Source organism: Larimichthys crocea, chromosome XII (genome assembly GCF_000972845.2).
Source record: "Larimichthys crocea isolate SSNF chromosome XII, L_crocea_2.0, whole genome shotgun sequence".
NCBI classification, from domain to species: Eukaryota; Metazoa; Chordata; class Actinopteri; family Sciaenidae; genus Larimichthys; species Larimichthys crocea.
Genome location: NC_040022.1, coordinates 22,738,784 through 22,756,590, shown reverse-complemented (window position 1 = coordinate 22,756,590; position 17,807 = coordinate 22,738,784). Strand labels below are relative to the sequence as shown.

The 17,807-nt window shown below is 39.2% G+C and overlaps 2 protein-coding genes across 3 annotated transcripts; both read left to right on the top strand.

The window, feature by feature from the left end:
* The first annotated feature begins 1,617 nt into the window (after nt 1-1,617).
* Nucleotides 1,618-8,122, top strand: samd9l (sterile alpha motif domain containing 9 like). Its single transcript, XM_027285641.1, has 2 exons — nt 1,618-6,061; nt 7,102-8,122. Exons 1-2 carry the CDS (start codon nt 1,645-1,647, stop codon nt 7,134-7,136), a joined length of 4,452 nt encoding a protein of 1,483 aa, XP_027141442.1. The 5' UTR covers nt 1,618-1,644; the 3' UTR covers nt 7,137-8,122.
* A 1,253-nt stretch (nt 8,123-9,375) lies between these two features.
* On the top strand, nt 9,376-16,964 carry gaa (alpha glucosidase). 2 transcript variants are annotated; one of them, XM_019277252.2, is made up of 20 exons: nt 9,378-9,636; nt 9,956-10,251; nt 10,763-10,914; nt 11,253-11,418; nt 11,513-11,609; nt 11,747-11,866; nt 12,035-12,153; nt 12,312-12,443; nt 12,581-12,691; nt 12,785-12,898; nt 13,060-13,144; nt 13,304-13,421; nt 14,385-14,518; nt 14,649-14,800; nt 14,962-15,110; nt 15,231-15,372; nt 15,520-15,618; nt 16,042-16,206; nt 16,398-16,550; nt 16,682-16,964. In XM_019277252.2, the coding sequence occupies exons 2-20, from the start codon at nt 9,970-9,972 to the stop codon at nt 16,745-16,747; spliced, it is 2,556 nt and encodes an 851-aa protein (XP_019132797.2). In that variant the 5' UTR covers nt 9,378-9,636; nt 9,956-9,969; the 3' UTR covers nt 16,748-16,964. The 2 variants fall into 2 exon arrangements, with proteins under 2 accessions (XP_019132795.2, XP_019132797.2); XM_019277250.2 differs by having other exon boundaries at nt 9,376-10,251.
* Nucleotides 16,965-17,807: the final 843 nt, after the last annotated feature.

Genomic DNA, 17,807 nt, shown 5'->3' with positions numbered 1-17,807 from the left:
TTAACTGCCTCAAGAGTATCATGTTTATTTAGAACTTCAAATTTTAGTAAATTTTTTTAACAAAATCTCTCATCTGCAAATACCTGAAAAAAATTGAGGCAGATTCTATATTTGTCTTGTAGCCATATATACAAATCATTTATGTTATTAAAGCCTTTCTGTTTCCAAGCAGAGAAAGCAATATCATTTAGGCCAGGTATGAAAGCGTGATTTTCACAAATTGGAGTATCAGTATATACACTTGGGGCCTTGATATGAAGTTTTATCTGCTCCCATGTGCGCATAGTGCCATTGATTACAAAGCTGTTACTATAATGTGACTTCCTAACTTTGGTGGGGCTGTTAAGCAATGCTAGCAAGGAGGTCTTGTTACAAAGCAGTCTCTATATGCATAGCCAGGCAGGGCAGGAATATGAAAAGGAGGTGGGGCCTTTCCTCCACCATGCAAGTATAGACAGAAATGCTAGCCCAAAAGTGTTAAGTTAACAAAGTTTGGTAGGCAAAAAACACCTCAAACGTCCCATTAGGGTCTGAAGTCCTGTGGAGAACAAACCAAAACAACACCAAAACAGCGCTGCATCTACGACATGACAGAGACATGCCTGGTAGGGTTTTGGTTTTAATCTCTGACCCAGGATCCAGACTTCTAACGTAACACAACAATGCATGCTGATAATGGACTGAATGTAACTGTGTAACATTTTCTTTTGCAGAATGTGATGATAATAGCACACCACAGTTGATAATGTGACGAAAGGAGAAAGAAGATCATGGGTGAGTGGAGTGACAAGTTGGTTTTTATGAGATTACCCTTTGAGTACTTGCAAAGCGGTGTAGTACTATAATTTATACTGTGTGTGGTGGTTTTCTTCTCTGCTTTTCAAAGTCATTACCCAAAATATTCACAGATCTGGCTCTACCAATACTGTATTATGAATTTAAATTTGGTTTGAGATTGAATGTGCATAATATTTGGAAGAAACAGTGCAATATAGCGAACAATAATCAACTTATAACTTACCGTTGTTTTGTATTAGCTCTGTCAAAATTGGCCAAAATGACGTTTAATTATTCTTGAATTATTCTATTCTTTCTAAGCAAATGAAAATACAATTACCTAAGCATGTAAAAGTTTGTCTTTTGGTAAGTAGATGGCATAGGTATGTCTTATTGTATTCGTTTGACCTCTTATGTATGTCTAGTTAGATTTCCTGACTTATGGGTTTAATAGGCTGTTAAACCTTATGATACAATTATTAAAACAAACACAATTGTTGAGTAAAATCTGAATAATATTTAACATAATTTAGCTCACTAAAAAGAAAATACATCAGGTAAGCATATGTCCTTCACTAATCACAAATATACCTTAAGGATAAATGAGGACTATAATACTTTGTGATTACTACTATTAATTACTTACTACATGATTTATAATTAAACCTATTGCTTTTTCCTGTCTTCTGTCACTATACAGCTGACAAACATGACCAGTCACCCAAAAGTTGGACTGAATCTCAAGTAAGCACATGGCTAAGATCTATTGGAGTGAAGGAGCAGTACATAGAGAAACTCTATGAGGAAGAAGTAGATGGCCAAATCCTTCTTGCACTGGATGAGAACTATTTGAAAACAAAGATTTGCATGAAATCAGGGCCTGCTCATTTGATTCTTCAGAAAAGAGATGAGCTCATTAACTCAAAACAAAAGTCTCAAGTGAAGAAAAAAACTGAGGTGGAGCAAAAAAACAAGAATCAGAAGTCAGTTCAACATCTTGCAACCACAAGTGAAGGTCCCCCCACACAGACTACTGACAGAGATCAAGATGTTTTGAAGGAAAGACAAACTACTCAGGAACAATGTGTGTTGACGTCAAAGCAAGACTGCAGACCACGACCATTTGATCAAGAAGCTATTGATTTCATATATGTAAAGCACAGAGTCCTGCAGCCTGAATCAGGTGCTTTTGATCTGATATCTCCATGCCATGAATTTAAGTCTTTTGCTGTAGCTGCTGCTTTGGAGCGCACAAGACTCCAAGCTAAGTTTGCCAAAGAAGTTCTTAAATTTGCAACTGGATGTATGAATGTGAGAACAAATGGTACAATACACTTCGGTGTGATGGACAGCAAGGAGGATGCAAGACACGTGCATGGTGAGATAATTGGTGTCCCTGTTAAAGACAAAGACATTTATGTAGATGCTTTGGACTACATTGAAAGGAGTTTCTCCTCTGACAGTGACCATGTACGCCTGTGTGTGCGGCCTCCAAGGTTCATTGAGGTTATGGATCAAGAAAGTACAGAAAAGAGGTATGTAGTAGAGGTTGACATTGTCCCTTCAATAAGCATTGTAAAGAGCAAGGTGTATGCAGTCCGTCTGCCAAACTTCAAGGAGTCAACTAACAAAGTAGAATTTGAGAAAGAAGCAATTCTACGCAGAGTGGGTTCAAAAACAGAGCCAGTGACTGACAATGCCCTAAGTGACTTTTACCAGCGAGTCAGAGATCGGGATGCTCAAAGAGAAGAAGCAGATAAAAGTCAGCTTTTCAGTGGTCAGGACTCTGGCCAAGACCTCGGAAGGAAACTCAAAGTGCTAATGACAAGTGGGAAGAAATTCATTGAAAAGGAGAAATGGTTCATACTCATCACAAACAAATTCAAACTGGATGACCTTTGCAACATTGACTGGCTGTTTAACATGAACATATTCTGTGTGTTTGATTTTGACCCAGATTCAAAGATATCAGGTCTTTGTAGTAAATACCTTCAGCATCATGCTCCAAACATGCATTCTCTGCAGAGCTATAGGATGTCCGGTGATGCAACCATCAAAGAATTCACAAGCCAGCTGCATTTGTTCGAGCAAACTAGCTGGATCTTCTGCAATGGTCGTACTGACTTCAAAGGAAGTGACACTCCATGTGATGAAATGACTTGGATCAAGACAAAAATGACCTTCCTGCGGGAATCTGTGTCTTTGATCTGTAAACAAATCTTGCCAAAAGGGACTTTCCAGGTCATTTTTCTTCTCACATCACCAGTTGAGAAGCCACTCTTGCACACCTTTAATGAGTTTTTTACAGACATGGAAGGTCATGAAGACATCATCTGCATCTGTGAATCACAAGAAAACTTCCAAAAGTGGCAAAGCTTTGCAGAGGGGTCATGTGGAACAGAAACTGTGAAAAATTCTAGTGTTGTTGGGATGAAAATGAGTCACATTAATGCAACGCTCCAGCAGATACAACCCATCAAAACATGTAGCAAATACTTGCCAGTCTTTGTGAAAGGGGCATGTCTTCTTGAAACACAAGCAGAGGAACAGATGTATTCTCTGGAAATTCTGACAGTCAATCATTGTGATGAAACAAGTGAAGATTTCATCAATGAGGAGAAAAAAAACATTGAACATGAGTTCTACCGTGGTGGGAGAGTGAAGTGGTTGAATTTCTGGCTTGCAGAAAACAAGTATGTTGGAGAGGTAATTGAAAGAGATGCTTATCGTGATGTTTCCAATCTTCTCCATGATGCTTTGAAAAAGAATGCAGATGAACCTCCAGTGAAATGTATAAACATCTATCATCATCCAGGAAGTGGTGGAAGCACTGTAGCAAGACAAGTGCTGTGGAACAATAGGAAAGACCTAAGGTGTGCAGTTGTGAAACCTTCATACTCTGTTGCTGTTGTTGCACAACATGCAGTTGAACTAAGAGAATATGAAGAAAAAGATCCACAGAGGTGTCTTCCTGTGCTGCTCTTAATTGAAGACTCCGACAAAGAATATCTGGATGATCTCAGAAACGAACTAGAGGTTGCCATTAACATCAAAAGAATCCAGAATGGAACTCCGTGTTTCATTTTGTTGAGCTGCAGACGATCCTATGAACCAGAAAAAAAATGCAAGGAGTCTCCATTGCAAAATGTGCCCGTCACTCACAAACTCTCTGCTCAAGAAAAAAGAAAGTTTTCTGGAAAACGAGAGGTGCTTGAAGAACAATATGAGTATGAGTTTATCCTAACATTTGTTTTGATGAGTGAAGGATTCGCTAAGGATTACATTAAACAATTTGTGGAACATTTGCTCGAAGGCATTGACCATCATTCTGTTGTCACTTGCCTCATTCTTTATGTGGCACTGCTGAACACTTATGTCCAAAACTCTTTCATCTCTCAGTCCCATTGTGAAAAATTGCTTGGTTTAACCATTGGACTGGAAAGGTTTCACCAGCATAAGTTTGAGGAATCACTCAGCCCTCAGGCTAAACTTGTCTTCTTGCACCTTAGAGATGAGAAAACACACATTAAATCAATCAGAATCATTCACCCACTTGTTGCAAAGAAAATTCTGCAACAACTTTTGGGGAACCAACAAACCCAAAGCAGTTTGGCAATGAAACTGCTCTGCCAGGATGTGCTTTTTGAGCACAGATTTGGAAGGGATGAATATCTTTCATTTTTAAGGGCCCTTTTCATCAAGCGATCCAGAATAAGCAAAGGGGATGAACGTGATAGTTTCTTCTCCCCTTTTATTGAGCATGTGTGTGAAAATGAGAAAAGCCCAGAAAAAGCAATTGAGTTACTCAAAGAAGCGTTCCCGCGTTTCCAAAAAGATCCATTCTGGGCACAACAACTTGCTCGTCTTCATTATACTTATGAAAAGTTTGAAGAGGCAAAACTCTGGGCAGAGACAGCAGCCAAACAACTGCCCAACAACTCATACATACTTGACACAAAAGGACAGGTATACAGAAAATGGTTCCAGGCAAAATGCAAAGCGATTGACACTGGCAATGTACCAAAGACGCCTTTGAATACAGCAGATGCTGTGGAGACTGCACTAAAAGCCCTGGAGTGTTTTCAAGAATGTGAGAAAGCAGCTAATGCAGATATGGAAAATGTGAACAATTCAGGGTTTTTCTCTGAAGTTGAAGTTGGATGCAGCCTGCTCAAACTGATATCTTCATTGGATGTATTTGCAAACAAAGCTGACGGCCATTCAGAGTGCATGAAGTACCTGGTAACAGATTACATTCCAGAGGAAGTTAAAATTGCCTGGGAACCATTTCATGGCCGTTTGAAACAACTTAACCAGACAATGCAAGATGCCTTGGAATGGATTTCAGAAGACCTAAGTTACTTCCAGACAGACATTGATGCAGGTGAAGAAGAAACCCCTGAAAGCTTTGAGGAGAAGTTAAGCCATCCCCTGAAATGGCTGGCAAAAAAATCTTCTGAGTATGGGAAGTACTACAGTGAATCTTACTGTACTGCACTTCTGCAAAAAGGGCAACCCATCCCAGCTGATCTAACTCCTTTCCAAAAACGCATGATCATCTATCAGCTTGGTGGGGGTAACATAACATCCATTCTCTCCAAGCTAACTGACCAGAGGAATGCAGTACATCTTCTGCAGAGTATACTTTCTCTCTACCCCAGCAATCCAATAAAGGCCAAATTTGGTCAAAGGGATATTGTCAATTACATAGTGGCCCACATTTCCCTAAACTCTCTGTCACCACAGACTCAGAAAGTAGCACCACTGAAAGATCTCCAGGCACTTTGTCGTCAGTTCCCATCTGATAAAAGGAAATGTTTACCAAGTGCCCTGTTCTTGCTTACCTTGCTGTTCTGGCCAGAGGATCATGACACAGACCGTGATAAGGAAACAAAATATGAAATTGTGCAATCTGCCATTGTACACCTGGAAAAAGGCTACTGGAGCAAGAAGAAGGACATTCCTCAGCGGAAAAGACGGATTTACACCCATTTTTTTCTGGGCATTGGAAATGGATTGGATAAATTTGTCCACAAGAAGAAGTTTGAAAGTGTCACAGAGGGGTTCTCAGTCTCTGAGAAACGCATGAAGTGGTTTAGGGGTGAGGCATGGAAAAAGCCTGAGATTGCAAAGATGCTGAAATGTGTTTCTGGATGGACTGAAGATGGGGTGGTCTACCTTGAAGGCCCTCAGAAAAAGAAGTTCAATGTGTTTCCTCTTCATGTTCCTTCAGTGCCTCATGGTAATGAAAACATCACATTTTACCTGGGGTTTACATTCAGAGGCCCTGTTGCCTGCAACATCGTTGTGAAAAAATAGTTTGTCTTTGAACAGCTTGCTTAAGCAGGGGCCTAGTATCCACCTCATCACCAAAAGCAAGAACTGATTAGAAAAAGATCAAATCACAACACAAGGATTCTTTTAACAGTTTGAAAGATGAAACAAAAAATGTTGAAGCTCATGGTATAAGTTTTGTTTTATAAGATATAAGATAGTTTGATATTTACATTTTGCATTTTTCTTTCTTATATTGTATATGTAAGTGCACTTAAAAATACAGCCTGTCAAAAAAAATTATGAACATAGACGATGACGTGTGACAAGGTACAAAACTGAATTTGTTACCCAAAAGCTCAGTGCTTCTCAACAGGAACTTCATGTCTGTGTTCAGTCCTTCATCCTGATGTTTTCACATTGTTCACAGACATTTTCACAGTTCATATTTTTGTATACTCATTCTATTTTCAAGGATACCAAGTAGAAAGCAATGTAATTAAATGTAATCCACAGGAAATATATCTGCGTTTTAACAAAAAATGTATTAAGAGCTAAACAGCAACATCTGTACAGTTGGAGAAGAATGTATACACATATTGATATGTAACAGAAAGCCACAGTAAATAATTTCATGGTTGTATAAATACTGAATATATTTTACACAAACTATAAAAACCCACTTGTCTTAAATATGAAACTACAAAGGATGCCTGTCAGACTACTGTGCATACCTGTACTTTTATTGTTTGTTGTTTTTTTTTTTGTTTTTTTACATTTTCTGCTTTATTGAACAGTGACAGCTGTAGAGATGGACAAGAAATGCAGGGGAGAGAGCGGGAGGGGATGATATGCAGCACTGCTATACTTTAAAAATATATATATTTCTCATATCCTTATATTGAATGTGATTAGTTTTTGATGATTACATACATGCAACATGCGAAATAACATGAAAGAAATCTTTGACTCTGTAAACATGAGTGTTCTTAAATATATGTAACACATGAAATCAATTATAAAAACTGTTTTTACCCAATTAGTTCAGAGGCCCTGTTGCCTGCAACATCGTTGTGAAAAAATAGTTTGTCTTTGAACAGCTTGCTTAAGCAGGGGCCTGGTATCCACCTCATCACTAAAAGCAAGAACTGATTAGAAAAAGACCAAATCACAACACAAGGATTCTTTTAACAGTTTGAAAGATGAAACTAAAAATGTTAAAGCTCATGGTATAAGTTTTGTTTCATAAGATGTAAGATAGTTTGATATTTACATTTTGCATTTTTCTTTTTTATATTGTATATGTAAGTGCACTTAAAAATACAGCCTGTCAAAAAAAAATTATGAACATGGACGATGACAAGGTGTGACAAGGTACAAAACTGAATTTGTTACCCAAAAGCTCAGTGCTTCTCAAACAGGAACTTTATGTCTGTGTTTAGTCCTTTATCCTGATGTTTTCACATTGTTCACAGACATTTTCACAGTTCATATTTTTGTATACTCATTCTATTTTCAAGGATACCATGTAGAAAGCAATGTAATTAAGTGTAATCCACAGGAAATATATCTGCGTTTTAACAATAAATGTATTAAGAGCTAAACAGCAACATCTGTACAGTTGGAAAATGTATACACAGAATGTATACACATATTGATATGTAACAGAAAGAAAAAGTAAACAATATCATGGTTGTATAAATATTGAATATATTTAACACAAACTATAAAAATCAACAGTCTGACAGGCAACAAAGGATGCCTACTGTGCATACATGTACTTTTATTGTTTGTTTGTTTTTTACATTTTCTGCTTTATTGAACAGTGACAGCTGTAGAGATGGACAAGAAATGCAGGGGAGAGAGTGAGAGGGGATGATATGCAGCTTTGCTATACTTTAAATATAAATATATATATTTCTCATATACTTATATTGAATGTGATTTGTTTCTGATGATTACATAAAACAACATGCGAAAACAACATGAAAGAGAATATTGACTCTGTAAACATGAGTGTTCTTAAATATATGTAACACATGAAATCAATTAAAAAACTGTTTTTACCCAATTAGTTTCATGTTGTGATTCTGAACGAACTATATTGCTCTAGAAATAATATTTTCAGAAGACAAAAATATGAATTTACAGTACCAGCCTTTATATGGCAGATTTGGATTATACTTATATACACATATACACAATTGATACTCACATCAAGCTTTTGTACTGTACTGTAGTAAAAAACATAACAACGACAAAAAAAATATATATATATATTTATAATAATAAATAATAATAATAAAGATGGTTCCACATTTGAACCTCAACTGGGGCCTTTCTGTAGAGTTTGCATGTTGTGTGGTTGCTGTGTGGGTTCTCTCCAGCTTCCTCCTACAGTCCAAAGACATGCACTTAACAGGTTAATTGGTGACTCTAAATTGCCCGTAGGTGTAAATAAGAGTGTGGATGATTGTTTGTCTCTGTGTGCCCCTGCTGCGACTTGTCCAGGGTGTACCCCGCCTCTCGCCCATTGTCAGCTGGGATAAACTCCACCAGACCGTAATGAGGATAAGTGGTTACAGATAATGGAAAATAATAACTGGTTGATCAAGGAATTTTTGTCAGTGTGTGTACCTCAGTTAATGTAGTGTGAGGTCACCAGATTTACAGGTCTTCACTAAGTGTTTGACTTATCAAATAGTTTCAGGTTAACACAGGGTCAACAATACAAAGAAATGTGTTGGACAAGAGGAACCGGATCAGCTCAGCATTAAGAGCACTAAACAGTGTAACAGCACTACACATAAAGAATAATAATAAGCTAAAGAGTAAAATACAATACTATAGCATTTTAGGTTAAAAAAATAAAAATAGAAATAAAAAATGTGCTAAAATAGAAAAATATATGTACATGTGTTTTATAGGTATATATAACTATTGAGAAGTGTCACTGTATAAATAGATATGATGTACTATATAAATAGGGTATAGTACAGTATTTAAAATGTTGACAGGAGTAAAGTGACGTGCACATGTGCTGTTTTAAAAAGAGTAAGTGACTACAGGCAGGATATATGCGATGGCATATAATATTTCTACAACATAAGTGAATATGATTTTCAAATCTATATATATATATATATGATATATATATATATATATATATATTATTATATATAGTATTATATAATTGTTTTTTTTATATATAGGCTAAATATTTAATTGATGAAAGACATATTACAATAAGTGAACTGGATCTAGATTTAAATACATTTTCTTTATTTATTTGGTTCATTCACACACACACACACACACACACACACTGGAAGAGGAGGGGTAGCTGCAGCAGCGGTTTTAGTTTTAAGCACTTTTGTCCTAGTATGCTTGCCCTAGTTTAATGTTAGCCTCAGTTTGCACTTTCGTCTTGGATGCATTTTATATATTTTACTCGGTCTATGCTTGTTCCGCTGCCTGGCTGTATATAAATGGTTTTCTGACACTGCAGTGCACAGTGTATGTTTGGAGGGAAATGCTGCATAACGACACGGAGGTGCTAATGCGTTAATGCTAACTGAGCAAACTGTGAGTGTGAATGATTCAATGTCAACAATGGCTTTCTTTAATAGCTACAACTTACTCTACTTCTGAATATTTACGTTATCCTGAGCTGTGATTTGAGCTATGGGTCTGCTGTCCAGCTCTCCTGCAGCTGTGCTCCTCCTCGCCTTTGCTTTGTTGACATGTTTGTATATAAACCACGTGTCTAACCATGACAGCAGACTGGTCAGATCAGTCTGTGCTAAGCCAAATAAAAGCAAAGCACATGAAAGGTTTGTAAATGAAGCAGAACCACAGAGCAGTTCAGAGGAGACGCGCACAGACAGGACTGATGTCTCCACAGATATTAAATGTACCATGGCACCAGAGAGTCGGTTTGACTGTGCCAGGGACAGGCTTCTCAGCCAGGAGGAGTGTGAAGAGAGGGGATGCTGCTACGCCCCCCTGCCTAACTCCACAGGACCACCTTGGTGCTTCTACCCCAGTTTGTACCCTGGCTACGAAATGGGTCCCCTCACTCCCTCTACACGAGGCCAGGCTGCCACCCTGACTTGTGCCACCCCTTCCTATCTCCCCAAAGATGTCTCCAGTCTACAGCTAGAAGTCATAGAAGAGACTGCAGGCTGCTTACACCTCACTGTGAGTGCCCACCACTCTGATTTGTCATGTGCAAACATTTAAAAAGACATAAAGGAAATGCAGCAGGCAATGCTTGAGGCCCCTGGCTGGTTTAAAATATTCAGGTTGTCTTTCCATAGTCTTTTGGGTGTACTATGATGATTTAATGATGATGAATTTACAAATAAATGGCTCAATAAATCCCTGAAATATTGGTGGCTTACTTTTGAGCTATTTACCGTTACTAACTTTGTCTAAAAAAAACTTGTAAAAGAAGGCAACATAATTAGTAATTACTCTGATTTCTCTGGCATTATGTAGTAAATGTCTTATGTAATTATGTTGTAGATAGTGACAGTCTGAAGGTCTAATTGTGGGAGCTGTAAATGTAAATGTTTGAAAATGTACGTACTTTGTAAACCCACATGGGCTGGATTCATTTCATTCATATGTATGAGATCAAGAGATTAGACCCTCTACTATTCTGTACTCACTGTTCAGTAGGATGTACTGACACTTGTTTCCTCTCAAGTTAAAGGATTTATCGTCTCCGCGATATGAAGTTGAGCTCCCAGTTGGTGTTCCTGAGAGCAAAGATGATAGCCAAGAAGCCCTCTATACCACTGAATTTCAGTCTGACCCATTTGGCTTCATAGTACGGCGAAAATCTAATGGAAGGACGATGTGAGTGGTTCTGTTCAGTTTTAATCTATATATGATGTATTATAGTAAGGTCTGTAGGTCTGTCAGTCAGCATGTGGCTAGTCCTGCTGGTATAGTCCCATTTTCTACTTGCAGTGTGATCACTCCTTCATACAATTCACTTAATATAGTTAATAGAAAGTTTTCTTTTCATTTTTAGTTCTGTGCTTAGAAATTTGACCTGTCCCCTGCACTTTCATCAGTGTGTTGGACCATCCATTGTACGTTTTTTAAATCTTAGTTCCTGATGCGATGATTTCCTCAATCACGACCATCATGTCATGTATCTTTGTTTGTTCTCTGCCTCCCCTCCTGTCCAGTATGAATACCACAGTCGCTCCTCTGCTGTTTTCTGACCAGTACCTACAGCTGTCCACCGCACTGGCCTCTTCCCTTGTGTCTGGCCTTGGGGAGCATTACACATCCCTCCTCCTGGACCTTAACTGGACTTCTCTGACTCTCTGGAACGGAGACGTGGCGCCTCATGTGAGTCTATTAAAGTGGCTCCAAAGGGGCTCAGGAAAATCTGAAGGGTCAAGAAAAATCTGAAACAACATTTAAAAAAAAACTTTCTCTACAGGCTGATGCTAACCTCTATGGCTCCCACCCGTTCTACATAGTACAGGAGGAGGATGGCTTGGCCCATGGAGTTTTCCTTCTGAACAGCAATGCAATCGGTACTGAGATTTTTATTCATATAAGACACACAAAGAATCCCACTGACATGTTTTATCCTTATTTCCATATAGAATACATTTTTCTAGCAAATGAGAATACTTATTATTGCTTCATGTCTTTCTAAATGTTCCTGTAGAGGTGATGTTGCAGCCGACCCCCGCTCTCACCTGGGTGGCTCTCGGAGGAATCCTGGATCTGTATGTTTTCTTGGGCCCTGACCCTCAAAGTGTTATACGACAATACCTTCAGGTCATTGGTATGTCTTTCTTTTTTTTACTGTTAACATTTAGTCACACTTCTTAGATAGCTAGGGCAACAGGTGTATCTGCATAAGAAGAAAAGAAATGTGTAGTTTTTGAGTAGAAAACCTGTAAAAGCATGTCACTGTATGTATGTTTCCTTGTTGTGATTTATATAACATTAGGCTATCCAATGATGCCTCCCTATTGGTCACTGGGCTTTCATCTGTGTCGCTGGGGTTACACAACAACTAATACAACCCGGCAGGTGGCGCAACGCATGCACAATGCAAAGTTTCCTATGGTAAATGACGTTTTATAAAAATGGAAGCTCACAGGACACATGGCCCGGCATAAAATGTCAAAAAATCTTTACGTATCACTTCTATTTATCGTCAGCACTAGACAACATGCTGAGGTCCAATTAGACTTCTCATTAAATCACTTTGTTTTCATCACCAGGATGTGCAATGGAATGATCTGGACTATGCAAAACAGCGCAGGGTGTTCACCTTTGACCCCTGGCGATTCGGGGACCTCCCAGAGATGGTGGAGGAGTTCCACAAGAAAGGCATGAAGTACATCCTCATCCAGGTCTGACACCTTTAACTAACATGAGTTTGAAATGGTTATGGCGTTGTGAAATTCTCTCAATGAGCATATGTAATTATTAACAATGTTTTACCAGTAGATGGCAGCAAAACTTTTTTTTCTCCTGGTTTCTGCTGAAGGATCCAGGGATCAGTAGCACCAGCCCTCCTGGAACTTACCCGCCCTTTGATGATGGGCTGAAACGAGACGTCTTCATTAAAAATGCTACAGGACACATCCTGATAGGAAAGGTTAGACTTCTTCTTTTTTGCTGTGTGTGTATGCATTTCCTTCCTGTTGTGTGAGGTGTGTAGTCAAGACACATTCCCATATTATGAATCTAGGTTTGGCCGGGCCCAACAGCCTTCCCTGACTTCACCAATCCAGAGACCAGACGCTGGTGGGAGGACTGCATCAGAGATTTTCATTCTAAAGTTCCTGTGGATGGTCTGTGGATTGTGAGTATTCACACACAGACAAAGCAAAGGTTATAATCAGTAATCTTATCATTAAGACATCAGGTATGTCAGGTTATCATATGCATGTATTTGTGGTTTATTTTATTTGCACTTAAGAAACACAAAAAGAATAACGCGTTTCTCTCCCATGCTCCACCCAGGATATGAACGAGCCCTCCAGTTTTGTGCAGGGCTCAGTGGACGGCTGTCCTGACAGTGATCTTGAGAACCCTCCCTACACGCCCAGTAAGTGGATCAGTGTCGCATCCTAGTAGCATGTAAATAGGCATATATGGATATTGTTAAAGATACCATGTAAATGACTGCAGATACATAACGTACTTGCTTGCTACATTATGTGGAATTAAGGTGTCGCCTGTGTCTCTCTGGCTGTCATACAAACAGGCGTCGTCGGAGGCCAGTTGAACTCAAAAACCCTTTGTATGTCGGCTCAGCAGAAGCTGTCCACTCACTACAACCTGCACAACCTGTATGGACTGACAGAGGCCTATGCCACACACAGGTCAGACCATGCAGTGATTTAGATGTAGTTTGCAGAGCTAGATTTGCGGGAGCTGGGTGATTTCACTGTAAGTAGAAAAATCTAATTAATAAGACAAACACTTTTACCACCTAGTCATATACAGACAGGTGTTATGCCACCACGAGCTGCCAGAATAGCTTCAATCTGCCTTGGCATTGATTCTACAAGTCCCTGAACTCTACTGAAAACATAGAGATATTCTCTCATGAGTGCTATATAACACATTGGTCCAAAATAGGTGTTCAGTTGAGTTCAGATCTAGTGACTGCCAAGGACATAACTTAGATTCACATCATTGTCATAATCATCAAACCATTCAGTGACCCCTTGTGCACTGGACAGCATATACCCATCTGTAGCTCAAGCTTAAAATCTTATAGCCTAATATGGACAAAACATTGTGTGAGTAGTGGTATTAAGTAGCGGTTAGAGCTCATGGAAATTAAAATTGCTCTTGCATGCTTGCCAGTGTAGGTATTTTAAAATGTCTTCCTTTGAGAACATGCCAATTTCAGTTTTGAATTGAGTCTACTGTGATGCTACAGTATATAGCAATTAAAGGGCTGATTCATACATAGTCAGCGTGTTAATCACCATAGATAGCAGTCAGTGCGCTCCCAGTTTGGAGAAGCAGACAGAAGTCCCGGCATGGAAGTAGAGCAAAGCGCTGCTGTAGAAAACCATCAGACAGCCCTTTCCTGTGGTGCTACATTGTCTCAACCTGAGAATTTACGTATCTGACAGCAAGGTAAGGAAGTGAGAATTTATTCACTATAGCGTACACTTAAAGGGATATGGATATTTTAGACAGGCCTTTTTTACGTGGCTAAAATATGTTTTTTGGCCAATCCTGTCCACTCAACTAGCCCTTTAACTTGTTCTTTGGATTTTGTTATTTGTATTGTATACTGAATTCACCCCTGGGTTGGCCACTGTTCTCAGTGCTCTTATGAAGATACGAGGGAAGAGGCCGTTCGTCCTGTCTCGCTCCTCCTACCCTAGCATTGGACGCTTCTCTGGTGTCTGGACAGGAGATGTCAGGAGTGACTGGGAGCAGCTTCGATACTCCATCCCTGGTGAGGAGATGCAGTTTCTCAAAGGTCATGATACTGTGCTGTTATTATGTTGAAACATTGTCATTGTCATTCTTCAGTGTTTTTTCAGTTTTGCAATATAAATTGACCTTTTGCACTTCCCCCCCACCAGCGGTGCTGCAGTTCAGCCTGTTTGGCGTCCCCCTTGTTGGGGCAGACATCTGTGGCTTTGAAGGCAACACAACAGAGGAGTTGTGCGTCCGATGGATGCAGCTCGGGGCCTTCTATCCATTTATGAGAAACCACAACGATAAGCCGAACGCTGTAAGGCAGAGACACTGTTTTCTTTTCTTTTTTAAGACTTAGGGGTCTGCCCTGTATGTTTTTTCCACTTTGTCTAGAGCAGTCCATCCGTTTCATGTATTATGAATGGGAGTAACTCTATATCTTCTCATTGTCTGTGTGTTTTTGTATGTGTTACACAGCCTCAGGAGCCCTATATATTTGGAAAGAAGGCCCAGGCAGCCATGCGGAGTGCATTGAACCTTCGTTACTCCCTTCTCCCATTCCTCTACACGCTCTTCCATCATGCACACACCTCTGCTGACACTGTGGCCAGGCCTCTTTTCATGGAGTATGTGTCCACTCCTCTCTGTCCTCTATTGTCCAATGTAATGTAATGACTAAGACCACATGCTTCACCTTATGTTAACATTCTCTCTTTTTCTGCTCCTTGTCTGTCCATCCCTCTCAGGTTTCCCGCTGATTCTAACAGTCAGACCATAGACCGACAGTTCCTGTGGGGGAGTTCACTTCTCATTAGCCCAGTCTTAGAGCAAGGAGCAGTAGAGCTGGCTGCATACCTGCCCCCTGGCACTTGGTACAGCCTGCACAATGTGAGTCACCCAACCGTATACCACAGTCTCACAATGCCACTGGCACATATGAGCCTTAATCCACAATTCAAGGCCACCATATTTGAGGGCTTCTGTGGTAACACATGACTGAAGTGTTCATCTGGTCATCTGTGTGTTCCTCCCTAGGGTCAGCCTTTCTACAGTAAAGGTCAGTACCTCCTTCTGCCAGCTCCTCTGGACACCATCAACGTCCATGTGAGGGAGGGACACATTATCCCACAACAGGTGGGTCTGCTCTGGATAAACTGCAAATATGCAGCTAATTTAGCTGAACTTAGCATGTACTGTATCATTTTTGGCCAGTAGGAGACAAAATGTGGTTGATAAATTATTAATTCAACATTTGAGCATGAGAAAAATCCACAATACATAATTAAAACGGGTGAAACAAGTACTTAGAAGTCCAATTTCTACTTCTGTTTAGCTTTGAGGCTGATGTAATATAAACAAGTAGTGTAATCAGTATAATCAATCACAGGTACAATCATAGGGAAATGTATTTCTGTAAGCATCTACAATTTATCCAATTAAAAAGAGTGTAAAATAGGATAGAAAGAAGAATTAAATTTGTGATAAATAATAATGGTTCATTATGGAAGCTAACCTTAGACGATCAACTGTTTCTTTAATCTGCCTTTTCTTGTAAAGGAGCCTGCTTTGACAACCACAGCTTCACGCAGAAACCCTTTCTTCCTGACGGTGGCACTGTCAGCTGGCGGCTGGGCCTGGGGCGACTTGTTCTGGGATGACGGGGACAGTCTTGACACCTTCGAAATGGGAAATCATTGTTACATTATCTTTATTGCTGGACAGGTAGGGAAGTGACGAGTGATATTTGCATTGGGAAAGCTGATATGGCATTGTTTTGCATGTTACTGCACTACTACTTTATTCAAAAGTCGCTTTACTGAGTGATACAGTTATGTTTAAATGCTTACTGGTCTGTTGTTGTGGTACATTTAGACAGATGAGAAATCTGAATGGTCTCTAAATGTCCTCTTCAGTCTCAGGTGGTGAGTGATCCTCTCAGGCTAAATGGGGCCCTGGATGGTCTGGTGCTGGGAGGGCTGCAAGTGTTCGGGGTGCCCTCTCCACCCCTGTATGTATTAGCCAATGGGGACAAAGTCAGGGATTTCACGTACCGCAGTGACACCAAGGTGAGTTCTTTGTGACTCAGCACTACTTCCTTTGGTGTTTGTCTTTCTCAGTAAGATAATGATGTCATTCTGCCAGAAGTGTCTGCGTGTTTGTCTATTTTACTCATCATGTCTGCTGTCTCTTTCCACAGGTTTTGACAATGACCAGCCTGGCTTTGCCAATGTCAAAGGTCTTTACAGTCCAGTGGCTTCTCTGATGCACTGAACTCGCTCTGCCTTTTTGTCCAAATCAAAGATTAGTTCTTTGTAAGCAGCATGTTTTTAAATATGCGATGATATCAAACAAACTGATCCCTTATGTTGATATATCAGGCTTTACCGCTTGGTTATTTTTGCTGCTACACTGAATCAAGATAACTGTTTATATCATTGTTACTGAAGTGCCTTGTGAATAAACATTTTTTATGATTTTTAGATATGTGTGTGCTTCTTGTTCACTCCCAAGATGTTGCCTGTACTGTTTCATCTTAATCTTAATTCATTTTGTTATCCAATATACCAACTGATATTAATCCTTTTTATTGACATAGCTTCTTAATAAGGACACTGTGTATTCAGGGGGACTCCTTTTTTAGAGGATGAGTGTGAATAAGCTGCAGCATTTATATGTACCATAGTCATTGTATAGTATATATTGTATAAAAACATGAATGTTTTATTGTGTGGCTGAGTCAAAACACAATTTAAGGAATAAAAAACGTTTTTAAATTGTATTTTTATATTTGAAAAACAATAATTTCATATACATAAGATCACATATTAGCAGTATTAGTGCAGGTAGCTCCAGTTAGTATTGTGTATACTTACTACAAACCTGGTTCTTCCACAGATTTTCTTTTATTAGCTCCTTAGAAGAGAGGTAAAGGAAAGAATAAAGAGTGAGATGTTAAATGGGGTAAATAGATAATATAATCACTTCATAATTTCACTCGATCAAATCAGCTGAAGTCTGACCTGGTTTAATGTACTCAATCCACTTGGTCCATATCTATAAAAGAAACCTTTTTGGACTTTGAAGGAAAATAACTCTCCCATAATATATATTGTTGTGTTGTGTTGGTTGATGGCTCTGATTTTAGCCACTTCCTCATGCCACCCTATTTACTTTACTAGATTTCTTCTTTCATTGTTACTCCATCCTTCAAATAAAATCAGAATACCAACTCCAAATACATATGTTTATGAATTTCTTGCCAATAGGGCACAATAACCAGGCAGAAAAGATGAAGGTTATTGATATAATTCATCCCATATAGT